This window comes from Bombyx mori, chromosome 16 (assembly GCF_030269925.1).
Source record: "Bombyx mori chromosome 16, ASM3026992v2".
Taxonomy (NCBI): Eukaryota; Metazoa; Arthropoda; class Insecta; order Lepidoptera; family Bombycidae; genus Bombyx; species Bombyx mori.
The window spans coordinates 1,758,485-1,772,370 of NC_085122.1; the positions used below are offsets into that span (position 1 = coordinate 1,758,485).

Below are 13,886 nucleotides of genomic sequence, written 5' to 3' on the forward strand. Positions count from 1 at the left end.
ATTGGAACTATGTAAACTTTTTCCCGGTTCCATATTCTATTATTACTATTATTATTATTATTTTTTACTTATTTGCAAGAACCTCTCCTCGAGTGAAGGCCTCCGCCAACAAAAACCAATGTTCCCTATTTTGGGCAACTTGTTCTTGTGATGTGTGATATGATTATTTTATATGGTTTTATTATTATTTAATTTACGGTTTATGTGATTTAAAGCTTTTAATTGTTTGATTTAAGTCCTAAATCCTTTGTTTGAACTATAACGAGACCAGGAAGTGGCGACTACTCGCAACTAATGTGGTAGCATGGCCTTCGAAATATCAGGATTTGGATGAATGAGGAGAGGCGAAGACCGAGCTGAGTGAACGACTGTGAGCTGACGATGATGATGATGACCAAACTGAACGCAGGTGTTAAGTGCGGTCATTGTATCTTTTTCCCGGTCATCGTTCTCGTCGAACCCGTCGCTTCCGACGTAGGGCCCGGCGAGTAACTTAACCCACAGACACAAGCCACTGAGTTTCTCGCCGGATCTTCTTAGTGGGTCGCGTTTCCGATCCGGTATGATTATTATCAATGTCAATTTCGACTACTCTTTTTTTTTATTGCTTAGATGGGTGGACGAGCTCACAGCCCACCTGGTGTTAAGTGGTTACTGGAGCCCATAGACATCTACAACGTAAATGCACCACAGACCTTGAGATGTAAGTTCTAAAGTCTCAGTATAGTCACAACGGCTGCCCCACCCTTCAAACCGAAACGCATTACTGCTTCACGGCAGAAATAGGCGGGGCGGTGGTACCTACCCGTCCGGACTCACAAGAGGTCCTACCACCAGTAACCACAATGTAGTCTTAAAGTTTTTAAAACTACCTAAGCTGATGTTCTTGACAGACCATATCAGCGTCACCAGGCGAGTAAGTGAACTCACGGGGCTCGAACCTGACGTTGTTGATAACACGAACCCTAGCAAGAGCATTGCTTCGCAGACCTGTTTTGCATTGTCAATCCAAACTTTGACTCATGAGTACATTACCAAAATATGTAATGAGTCCTGCATAACACCTGAACAAGTCTGTATTCGAAATTTATCATAAATAAAGATAAATAAATAATCTCTCTGATAATCTGAAAACATCTGTGAATTTTAATGAAAAAAAAAAACGTAGATATGTAATCTTTGTAATAAAACTTGATTTTTATAATTTACACGCTCTGGATTTATTTGATACTAGCTGTACCCGTCCGCGTCGCTGGGCATTTAAAATTAACATAATTATTTCTCACCCCCACAAAGATTCTCATCATTAACGCCCCCGCAACTGGTGTAGGGAGTCCAACACTGATATAAATATTAGCCTTTCCATTGAGTACATGTATTTTCTACATGGATACTAAGTTAATTGGATGCATGGTTCAGTAGTTGTAACGGAACATCCGTAAAAACCACTGTAGATTTATATATTAGTATAGATATAGATGTTATCGTTTTTAGGGTTCTATTCATTATTTGTATATACCGTTTAAATTTTATAAATACTTAAGATTAATAATTGCCTAAGATTTCGAATGTACGTTATAAAATTACAAATGAAGACCAATAAAATCTCTGTTAAACATTTGATCTGGTAATGGCTGTTTATTCTAGACATTTGTTCCATGTAACGAAATCTGGATGATTTTCATATCTTGTCTTTAAAGGCAGTCGATAATTCTCCGTATTACTTTGTGGTGAGTGACCAATGCCCGTAGATATTTGGGGGGAGGTATCGTGAACCCGCAATGGTTTTTATTTTCCACAGGAGAAAATCGGCGGATCCCCATCTGCGCAGCGGGTGGGGTATGTGGAAGTTGAACCTCACTAAAAACTCCTGCCGCTCACAGCCGGCGCCCTACCGCGGACCGGGCCGGAGCCCAGTGGGAGTTATCGAGACGGCGGGACAAGGTTTACGCAGAGCATATTACATCCATCCCGCCGTCCCCCAGAAATTACCCTGCCCCACGGCTGGGTCCCTATCCGCATTAAGCGGATGGAGCCCAAAGCTCTTAGGGGGCGGGGTGACGGATGGAACCCTGGTCCCGACCCCCTGCTCGACGGCGGCGGATTTCCGTGTAGTGAGGAGAGCTTTGCCTCAGCCGCCTCGCCGCCTCCTACTACAAGATAGTGCACTCGCAGAAGTCGAGCATAGCTTTCCAGGACTCGTCGCCGCCAAGCATCGACGCCACGACGCCAGGCAGCGACAAGTCCGGTCCTATCTTTGCGACAAGGGCACGGCACTGCACCTTCCAAGCGGGGCAGGCAGCGAGCGTATGCTCCGTCCTATCCAAGTCGTGTCCACAATGGTGACACCTCGTCGTCAGCTCAGCTTCTATTCGGTGCAGGTACTTCCCGAAGCATTCGTGCCCAGTCAGCACCTGCACCAGACGAAAGGTGAGACGTCCTTCGCCACGATTCACCTAGTCATCAAAGACCAGGTAAACTGCCTCGACGGTCCGTACCCCCCACGTGGGGTTGGCCAATCGCCTCGACCACGACTCGAGCACGGACCGCCGAGAATGGGCCTTTCGCGCCCGCAGCTCACTTTCGGGGAGACGCGCCACGCCCCGAGCACGAAGCTCGCTGCGCCACCGATAGTCAGCAGCGAGCAACTCCGCCTCCAGCTCCCATGGCGGCGTCCCCGCCAACACATACGCTGCCTCGAAGGACACGGTGCGATATCCGCGGATGACCCTGATGGCAACGGTGCGCTGCGGCCGGCGCAGAAACCGAGCCATAGCCGCCCAGTTGCCGGGGCCCGTGAAACCACAGAGCCTCGGATTTACTCAGCGCCACGTCGAGACCCAGCCTCTATCCTCCCGACGACGAGAGCCACTCCCGCTGTGGCGAGACGGACAGACTCTCTATAATCATCCCCACGGGCCACGACCAACGTATCGTCCGCGTAACAAATAACGCGCACGACCGGGAGGAGGGCGCCTCTCAGTACCCAGCCGTACCCGATATTCCACAAGAGGGGGCCGAGAACCGACCCCTGTGGAACACCACGCACAACTGGAAACCGGTGAAGGGTTTCACGGTACCTGGTACATTCGACCGACCTGGCCTCCAAGTAGGTGCCAACCAGCCGGCGGAGGTAGAGGGGCACTCCATGCCTCTCCAGTGCCCCCCCTAACACGGTCCAAGGCAGGGTGTAAATGCGTTGGCGATGTCAAGAGACACCGCCATCGCCACCCTGCCCCGTGAACCCGCAATGGTACACTATTCTTGTTCAGTCCTGTTCATTTTTCAAACAATCTCGCATTTTAGGGTTCAGGGCCAGATAACCATAGGTCTGATGCAAATGCATGACCTAATAGCTAGATATTCCAACAGCTAGATCCAAATAATACCTACACCTATGTCTTTTAGAACTCAAACTATGATCGGTCTAGATCCCAAACATTTGGCTCGAGCTTAGCAACAGTAGACACAGACATTCGTGTCTTTTCAAAACGATTAAAACTTACGTCAACGGTTGCGAATATCGAACGAAGACTCCCAATTAGGCGTGAAGATATCGTATCGAATTTCGGATAAGAGGACAATATAAATTATGTTATAGAAACGGAAAATCGCAAATCAATCAAACATGTGGTGGATTTTGATTTGTTCTGTGCTTTTTGGAGGTTCGCAGGTAAAATACAATGTAATTTAGCCGTGGGGCTGCTGTTAGGTGTGCCACTATCACTATGCTATCATTAAACTAACAATAACAAGGAGCAGAAGAAATAATAAAACCTATTTCGGTTTTATCTATACTAATATATAAATCTACAGTGGTTTTTACGGATGTTCCGTTATAACTACTGAATCATGCATCCGATTGACTTGAAACTTGGTATCCATGTTTTTTTTTATTGCTTAAATGGGTGGACGAGCTCACAGCCCACCTGGTGTTAAGCGGTTAATGGAGCCCATTGACATCCACAACGTAAATGCGCCACCCACCTTAAATGTACTTAATGGATAAGCTAATATTTATATGAGTGTTGGACTCCCTAATATAAATGACAATAAATAATAATGTTAATTTTAAATGCCCAGCGAAGCCGGTACGGCTATTATTCTTTTAACGCTGTGCTTATGAAGCAATTTTCAGGGCGTTCCTGTGGAAACTGTAGATGTAATTATACCTTCTGTCCCAGTCCACTTTCAAGATATCCCTCGCAATGGTGAGTTGAATTTCATTAGCCCCGATCTTATTAGAACAGGAAATAGGGCTGCCCTAACACAGACAAAGTTGTTCATTGTGCAACAATGGATACATAGGTCCGAAATACACATAAAAATATGCGCATAATGATTTTCTATACACTAAAAGTAAAACTCCCACAAACATTAAAGTGTTTTGAAGCGAACTTTTCCAATTTACTATAGTACAAGACATCATTTATTGCCATTTTCTAGTGATTTATTGCCGATTGTTAGTGACAGCTGGTAATAGTACAGGTTTGGTCGTTGTAGCGAGGCTTGAGGGAGACCTATGTCGGGCAGTGGACGTCTGTAGGCTGAAATATTGACAGATAGGCAGACCTTTTGCATGAACCGAAAGCGCACAGACTAAAAGAGAACATGACTCCGAAAATTTGCTTCTGCCCCAAAACACTATTTAAGAGAAGATTAATGGTATTCTAAGCCTTTTAGATCTGTCACCGTCTTGTGTATTTTTGCTCCTAAGCAACGCCACGTTCCGATTCAAGAGGTAAGATTAACTTTAAGATAGATCAATTAATATTCAGTCCAGGGAAAGTGAGGTCAATTGAAATGTGTGACATTAATGGTTCATGGTTTTATCAACCAACGAATTAGAGGTATCCTTTATAGTCATTTATGGAGCTCATCTCGGATGTTTTTTACTGGTGGTAGGACCTCTTGTGAGTCTGTGCGGGTAGGTACCACCACCCTGCCTATTTCTGCAGTGAAGCAGTAATGCGTTTCGGTTTGAAGGGTGGGGCAGCCGCTGTAACTATGCTTGAGACCTTAGAACTTGTTTCTCAAGGTGGGTGGCGCATTTACGTTGTAGATATCTATGGGCTCTAGTAACCACTTAACACCAGGTGGGCTGTGAGCTCGTCCACTCATCTAAGCAATAAAAAAAAAGTAAAAAAAATATATGCTAACCTTTTTTTGCAGACCAAAATCGTATCATAGGCGGATGGCTGGCCACAGAAGGACAGTTCCCTTACAAGGTGAGCGTGCGAAACGTCAGCCCTGTGGGCGGAGTCAGCGCGTGTGGGGGCTCCATAATTCACAACGAATGGATTCTAACAGCAGCTCATTGCGTGGCCAGGTAAACTAACACACTAATCGATCTCGCTGCTTTGAAAGAAGGGTTTTTTTTATTGCCCAAGTATGACCGGTTTAAAATAAAACAGTCTTCTGAAACAGTTATTCGATTGCCAATTTAGATTAACTAGATTTGAGTTACATACCATTTTTGTAATCTGAACAGAAAATCATCTTAATCTTAAGTAAATTGGCGTGAGTTTTTGAATTCGCATGGGTAAATACCACCGCCCTGTCTATTTCTGCCGTGAAGCAGTAATGCGTTTCGGTTTGAAGGGCGGGGCAGCCGTTGTAACTATACTGAGACCTTAGAACTTATATCTCAAGGTGGGTGGCCCATTTACGTCGTAGATGTCTATGGGCGCCAGTAACCACTTAACACCAAATGGACTGTAAGTTCGTCCAACCATCTAAGCAATAAAAAAATAAAAAAAACTTCGCCGCTACATACTCTTTTAAACAAACAAACACACGCATGTACATATACTTGTATGTATGTACCTCTTCTTCTTTTTCTCCACCTTATCCCACTAGGTAGGGTCGTTACAGCTAATTTTTTTCTTCTATTCTCTTCTATCAGCCGTCATCTCAACACTCACTCCTCTCTCTCTCATATCGTCATTCACACACTCCATCCATGTCTTCTTCGGTCGACCTCTTCCCCCTCTACCTTGCACTACCATTTCCATACATCTCCTAATCACATGCATCTTCTCTCTACGCATCACATGTCCATACTACGCTATGTATGTACCTATGAAAGAAATGTTAATTTTAAGAAATTGCATTTTAAGTCGGTTTTGCATTGTGGTTTTTAAACTGAAAATTATATTAGTGGGCAATGTAAAAAATTTAATAAATTGTAATCTGAATATAATAGTAATCTACTTTAGATTTTTTTGTTAAAGTTTTTTAGTAATTTCGGAGGTATAGTTTTTTTTTTCCCTACCTATGCTGATAGCCTTGAGAGGCTATTTCAGCTTCACCCTAACGTGTGTAGGTGAGGTCACGGGGCTCAAGCCGGCGTGTGCTAACACTGACCCTAGCAAGAGTAGTGCTTCGCAGAATCTACCACCGGATCGGGAACGCGACCCACTGAGAAGATCCGGCGAGAAACTCAGTGGGCTGTGTCTATGGGTTAACTCGCTCGTCGAGCCCTTCGTCGCAAGCGACGGGTTCGACGAGGAGGTATAGTGTTTCACGCGATTCTAAGGAATTATTATTAAGGAATGTCACTACGGATGTCCTTGAAGCCATTTATAATGTAATGATGTAAACTTTCATTAATAATATTTGATTAGCGAGAATTTAATAATAACATTTTATTTATATTTTTATCAAAGACATGGGTACGATATGAAAACGGCAGATATACTAATGCATTGTTTTTAACAAATAATAGTGTACTATCCCATAACATATCTATTTATTATAGAAAATTTCACTGCTACATTATTTCAACTAACTAGTATTACCTGTTATTTTCACATATTTTCATTATGCACATGAAGACTGAATTAAAGAGGACTGAAATTATTACTGGTGGTAGGACCTCTTGTGAGTCTACCCTGCCTATTTCTGCCGTGAAGCAGTAATGCGTTTCGGTTTGAAGGATGGGGCAGCCATTGTAACTATACTTGAGACCTTAGAACTTATACCTCAAGGTAGGTGGCGCATTTACGTTGTGGATGTCTATGGGCTCCAGTAACCACTTAAGACCAGGTGGGCTGTGAGCTCGTCCAACCATCTAAGCAATAAATAAAAAAATAAAAAAGTATTTTTTAACAATTTTGATTGAAATGAAAATTATTAACACGCAAATAATATAAGAATAAATTGTTGAGGCGAATCAAATAAAAATTATGTATGTGTACTTGAACCACAGATCACAGGTTGGATTAGAATTATCTTTTTTAAGACAAGTATAAAAGGATCAAATAAATAAATTACATTTAGGGTACTGCAGGGACTGAGAGCTTTAATATGTTTTAAATAAAATCCACAAGCTAGTACTCAGGCCACAGACTAGTAAAACAGGCTAGTAACAGAGCTACAGGCTAGTAACACAGGCTAGTAACACAGCCACAGATTAGTAAAACAGGCTAGTAACACAGCTACAGGCTAGTAAAACAGGCTAGTAATACAGCCACAGGCCAGTAACACAGGCTAGAAAACACAGCCATAGGCTAGTAACACAGGCTAATAACATAGCCACAGGCTAGTAACACTGCCATAGGCCAGTAACACAGGCTAGAAAACACAGGCATAGGCTAGTAACACAGCCACAAGCTAATAAAACAGGCTAGTAACACAGCCACAGGCCAGTAACACAGGCTAGTAAAATCCTACATTAGTTCTTTTTTTTTGTGATTGATAGATTGCCCGAAAGTGGCCCGAAGGCATCCTAAATTACATTTCCTTCCCTCTCTTACTAGCAGTATTCTCTCCTAGATACCTTATACCCGTTTTCTTCCTGCCCCCGCCTCTCAGCTTCTCAAATCTTCAAACACAGCATTGCAATCTCGCAAGAATGGGACAATCCTATCATAATATAGTCAAGACTTCCACCACGTCTATCGATCATCTAACGACAGTATTTTTTTTTTTTACTTTTTTTTTATTGCCTACGTGTGTGGACGATCTCACAGCCCACCTGGTGTTAAGTGGTTACTGGAACCCATAGACATCTACGATGTAAATGCGCCACACACCTTGAGATATAAGTTCTATGGTCTCAGTATAGTTACAACGGCTGCCCCACCCTTCAAACCGAAACGCAATTCGCCCCCCAATCCATTGTTACAATTAAGCATTTGTTTCAGACGCGAATCATTCGTGATCCGTTTGGGATTGACCAACCTGACCCGTCCTGAGTTAATAATGGAGACAGTGGAGAAGTACGTGCACCCTGACTACAATGTCGGCTCCACCGCCGTGCAGGTTGATGAGATCGCTCTCCTGAAGCTGCCCCGTCGTGTGGAGTATGGACGTGAGTTTCCCTCTCTTTCTGTTTGAGCATTATCGATAATGGCACTCATCAATATTAAAAGTATATATATAATATTATATCTATGAATGGCGCTGTCACTCATCTGCCACAGACAACACTAGACGCCATAGACAAAAGACATCGAGTACACGAACAGACTTGGATCACAGATCGTACGCTAAATTAAATAATATAAACCTATCGTTTTAGCAATTTCTCATTTCAATAGGCTGCTTCTTTTTTTGTCTTCATAGGCAGACGAAAATGGCCAACGATGGTCACCGTCGGCATAGCCAAGTCTCTATCCTTGTTCCTTCAAACCTCGTTTCCAGAAGGACATGTCATTGCACTCAAGAAGTAGGTCGAAGACTCTCCTGAAACCTCCGAAAGAAAGGCACCTCTTCTACGTCACTAGAAGCCAGACCTGGCGTACTAATAGATTTTAATTCTATAAAATGACCTTCAAACACAAACTAACGCCCTGATGATGGGTGACCACAGTCGTTCATGGACACTTGCACTTTAGGGGCAGAGCTTAACCGCTTCCTACCCTTCAGGACTCTTTTCAAACGAGAGCCCATAAGGAACACGACGGCTGGATGTTCAGTCCACGGCCGCGTATTCTGAAGTAAAAAGTTTAGTCTGATAATTGGAATAATTTGGCTTAGGGTTAGAATGTATTTATCTACGGTAACAGGTGGTGAAAAGAAAATACAAAATAAATACCAAAAAAGAAACATACCATTATCTCAAGCAATTTCTCAAACAATATCTTAGCAAAATGTAATGTTTTGACCATGACCAGGAGTGACCAGCGCCTTAAAGAACAACCCCCACCCTGAGCTACTAAAACCAGAGCCTTTCTTATCTGTAGTTTCTATTTCAGGCGGCTATGTCCCCGAGGTCTTGAGTTGGGTCTATCAATTGGGTATCACGAACGAGGAGTGCCTTAACTGGTACCCTAACAGTCAGACCATCAAGGACCAGACATTGTGCGCGAAATATTATAATCATACTTCACAAAACATTTGTACAGTAAGTAACTTTACCTAACCTAACCTTTAAGTTCACTTTGCAAACAGACCTCTGTTATCCAGTGTTTGTGGGTTATTTAGAAGAGATTTAGGGTATTTTTGACACCTCATGCCCTCATGCACTTAGCTTCTTAAGCTCCACTTCCATTTTTTTACGTAAAATTTTATCTAGTCAACTTTACTAATGAAATTTCAGTATACTAATAATAATTATGCCATTTAAAAACAGGTCTAGAAATTGTACAACATTAGTGTGTTGTTTTTGACCGTTTTGTGCAATTACATACTTGTCCGTATGCCTATGATTCCTATTTCCTATTTAAAGATATTTTGGTTTATTTCAGGGCGACAGTGGCGGACCCCTGACTATGGATGATCTCGATGGCTCACCCACTATCGTAGGCATCACTAACTTTGGTTACGCGCGGGGATGCAACACACCCAATCCGTCCGGTAATACGTTTTTCACAGGCGTTTCTGTGATCAGCAGACGGCACACCTGTCACGCGGCTTCCCGAACCCATATACCACATAGTGCGAGATGGAGTGACACTTACGCTGTAGAAGTCATAACTATACTTGTTACGACCCCTCAAACTGAAATAGACATACTAGACTAGACGACTTCACGGCAAATAGGGAAGTTGTTGGCACCTCCCAATATACCCATTCGGGCTTACAATTATAGTTTATTGCTTAGATGGGTGGACGAGGTGGGCTGTGAGCCACCTGGTGTTAAGCGGTTACTGGAGCCCATAGAAATCCAGAATGTAAATGCGCCACCCACCTTGAGATATAAGTTCTAAGGTCGCAAGTATAGTTACAACGGCTGCCCCACCCTTCAAACCGAAACGCATTACTGCTTCAGGACAGAAATAGGCAGGGTGGTGGTACCTACCCGTGTGGGCTCAAAGAGGTCCTACCACCATTAATTACACAAATTATAATTTTGCTGGTTTGATTTTTATTACACGATGTTATTCCTTCACCGTGGAAGTCGATCGTGAACATTTGTTGAGTACGTATTTCATTAGAAAAATTAGTACCCGACCGAGATTCGAACACCGGTGCATCGCTCAACACGAATGCACCGGACGTCTTATCCTTTAGACCACGACGACTGGCTTTAGTTAGTCTACAATTCATCATTTCAGGTTTCGTCCGACCAGAGTTCTACCACGACTGGCTGAAACAGGTCACCGGCATCAACTTCGACTGGAGCGTCTTTGACATTGTTATCAGCTAAAGCTTCGGGAACCCCTCAACGACAACGACGACATCTCATCCTCACTAATTTTATGTACCATTTTCACTCATTGATAACGCAGTATTGAGCGAATTTGTCCGGAATTTATCGATTCAAAACTTTGGAGTGTCGTGTTGATTATTGTATTATCTTGATGATTATTAGAAGATAAACATGCTGATTTCAGAATTTGTATTTCTTATTGGACAATTCAAAACTTAATTTAGATATTGTTTTGATTATTTTTATTATAAAAACGGCCGTCTGGTGTAGTGGTAAGTGACATGGTCACTACACAAGGGGGTCGCGGGTTCGAATCCCGCCAAGGGAAGACATTTGTATGATAAATATAAATGTCTTTCCAGGGTTATGGGTGTATATTAAATATATGTATGTGTATAATAAAAATATTATATTTATTTCCGTTATCTGGTACTTGTAACACAAGTTCTTTACGAACTTAGCACGGGACCAGTTAACGTGGCGTGACTGTTAGTATATATTTATTTATTTACTTATTTATTTATATATATTATATTATAACATTTCATCTACATTCGGAAATGAAAGAGTCGAAAAATCGTCGTTTCTGTAAATGCATTACGGTCTCATAGATTTGATACAAAAATTTCAAAAAACAGTGGTTTTAATAATGCATATTTAATAAGTTATGGACCTCTATATTTCAAACAAAATTTCGTTTCCTTTTTAAATTTTTTTCAAACTTCATTTCTGCTCTGACGGTGTTTCTATTTCTGATAAGTATTATTGATAACTATTATTGATAAGTATCAATAAAATAATTAACATTACATTGATTTACTGATATTTATGGGTGATTTGTTTGTTATACAGTTGCTTAAGGGGTAAATAAATGTTGAATAAAATCAGATTGATTTGTCTTTTTGAATAGTGTACAATTCAAAGTTTAATTTTAAGCATACTTTTAATCAATTTATACAAGAGTGCCATAATGTATACGAAAAGATGTTGAATGTCGAATGATAAGTAAAAACCGTTTGCTTTCCACAATTATTCATAAAGAAATAACAGGATATTTGGCTAGTTACGGAAAATAAATCCTTATAATGGTCGTGTGAAATATACGAGATAGCAGATTCAATATATTTTATTATAATATATTGAATTTAATATAAGAATTTATTATAATATATTGAGTTTACAATTAATTCAATAAAATAATCTCAAATACTTTGAGATATTGCAAGTTTTTCGAACATTTCAATGCATTAAAAAATCAATCAGCCCTTGTCTGCTATCTCATTTTTATTATAATTAATCTATACTAATATTATAAAGAGGAAAGATTTGTTTGTTTGTTTGTTTGTTTCGAATAGGCTCCGAAACTACTGGACCGATTTGAAAAATTCTTTTTCCATTAGAAGCCGACATTGTCCCTGATGAACATAGGCTACTTTTTTTAATTTTTTTTTTTTTTCATGTGTGTTTTAATGTTTCCGAAGCGAAGCGAGGGCGGGTCGCTAGTAATATAATAATTGAATTTTGTTTTTTTTTTTCAATTGCTTAAGTTGATGCACGACCTCACGACCCACCTCGTGTTAAGCGATTATCGGGGCCCATAGACATCAACAACGTAACCGCCGTCATCCACCTTGAGACATGAGTACTGAGACTCAGTTATACGACTGCCGCATCCTTGAATCCGAAACGCATTACTGCTTCACGCCAGAAATAGGCAGGGTGGTAGTACCGTGCGGGCTCACAAGACGTCCTATCACCAATAATCGGGCAAATTATAATTTTGGGGGGCAAATGTTATTACACAATGTTATTTTAATCACTGTGCAAGCCATTCATGAACATTATTTAAGTAAGTACGTATTTCATTAGAAGTTTACGTACGAGATTCAGACATTGGAACAGTTGCATAACTCCATACCTCGGGCATCTTATCTTTTAAACTACAACCACTTCGACACTTTTTTCTTTATTGCCCTTGTAGGCAGGCGAGCATACGGCCCACCTGATAGTGAGTGGTTACCGTCGCCGATTGACTTCCGCAATGCCAGGGGCAGAGCCAAGCCGCTGCCTACCGTTAAGTAATCCCTACAAGCCTCGTTTGAAGAAGAACATGTGATAGCGCTCGGGAAACACCGTGGAGGGGAGCTCATTCCAAAGCCATAATAATATGGTACATGGCAAAAAAGATCTCTAGAAACGCACTGTGGATGAACGCAGTGGCTCCAGGTAATATGGATGAACTCTACTCTGGTGGCGGGCTTCGAAGACTATAATAATAACAATAAAAACATTTTTCCAACAAAAAATTGCAAACGTTTAAAAATATACATATAATTAAAAGAAAAATAACGAGGCTTGGAAAGGGTTCAGCAATACGTAACATTAACCACTCAATCGGTACTGCGACGCTGATCTTCCGCCGACACCAGCATCAGACCGACTGACCATTATTTGAGTAGATACAGGAACAGTTTTGTATTTTTATTTGTACAAAATATGCTACAAATAAAAAAACAAAGAATGTAAAATTAAATAAATAATACTGAAAAGAGACAAAAATAATAGCAATTAAATGTAAGCCCGCCATTGTCCAAAACATGGCTGTTCGATTTTAGGGTTTACATTTTGAAATCTCCCGCCAACTTGCCCGGTACCCGCGCAATCTACTGAGCGCGACACTAGCGCTACGCGTGTTGCCGCAGTTTGTGCAACATTTGAAAAAGGAGTCGTGAAAGTGGCCCGCGATTCCGATTCGGTGGTAGATAGATGCTTGCTGGGATCAGTGTTATCGACGCTCTCAGGTTGAGCCCGTGAGCTCACCTACCGATCTGCTTATGAGCTATCAACCCACGTCCTTACGGATCCATCAGATCCAATAACTCTTGCATTAGACACCTTTAGCTCGAACACTAGGAGTAGGGCCCCGGTAACCGTACTCGTCGAACTCGGCAAAGAGTTCGATGTACAACTTAACCTTTTTTTTTTAACGCTGGGGAATCCATTTACGGATACCCGGTCGAGGGGGGTAACAGACCGGGTTATGTCGGACTCCGGCGCTCCCTGAGAGGAAGAAGGGGAGAAGAGAAGGGCCGAGGTCATTCACCTCCCCCAATATCTCACAGGAGACTACGCCTTGAAAAAGGCGCGCGAAACACTTGCCCCGCAGATCGACTACCGACTAAACCCCATCGAGCTCCACCACACCGACTACACGAAAATTACGGTACCGCAGTGCGCGCCGAAAGTCGTACAACCTAACCTAAGCCTGACTTTCTCGGCGGATCTTCTC

The 13,886-nt window shown here is 41.9% G+C and overlaps 1 protein-coding gene across 3 annotated transcripts; it reads left to right on the top strand.

The window, feature by feature from the left end:
* Positions 1-1,604: 1,604 nt before the first annotated feature.
* On the top strand, positions 1,605-11,486 carry LOC101737732 (collagenase). 3 transcript variants are annotated; one of them, XM_062672903.1, is made up of 8 exons: positions 1,605-1,730; positions 3,409-3,673; positions 4,139-4,211; positions 5,173-5,329; positions 8,148-8,314; positions 9,201-9,349; positions 9,693-9,801; positions 10,503-11,486. In XM_062672903.1, the coding sequence occupies exons 2-8, from the start codon at positions 3,629-3,631 to the stop codon at positions 10,592-10,594; spliced, it is 792 nt and encodes a 263-aa protein (XP_062528887.1). In that variant the 5' UTR covers positions 1,605-1,730; positions 3,409-3,628; the 3' UTR covers positions 10,595-11,486. The 3 variants fall into 3 exon arrangements, with proteins under 3 accessions (XP_062528887.1, XP_004928979.1, XP_062528886.1); XM_004928922.5 differs by lacking the exon at positions 1,605-1,730 and having other exon boundaries at positions 3,402-3,673; XM_062672902.1 differs by lacking the exon at positions 1,605-1,730 and having other exon boundaries at positions 3,518-3,673; positions 9,693-11,486.
* The last annotated feature ends 2,400 nt before the right edge of the window (positions 11,487-13,886 follow it).

Bases quoted from the DNA above. Each gene is read 5' to 3' on its own strand.
- LOC101737732 (XM_062672902.1), top strand. From the start codon at position 3,629: ATGTGGTGGATTTTGATTTGTTCTGTGCTTTTTGGAGGTTCGCAG. The intron at 4,212-5,172 runs GTGAGTTGAATT...CTTTTTTTGCAG, and splicing joins TCAAGATATCCCTCGCAATG to ACCAAAATCGTATCATAGGC. The intron at 5,330-8,147 runs GTAAACTAACAC...CATTTGTTTCAG, and splicing joins GCAGCTCATTGCGTGGCCAG to ACGCGAATCATTCGTGATCC.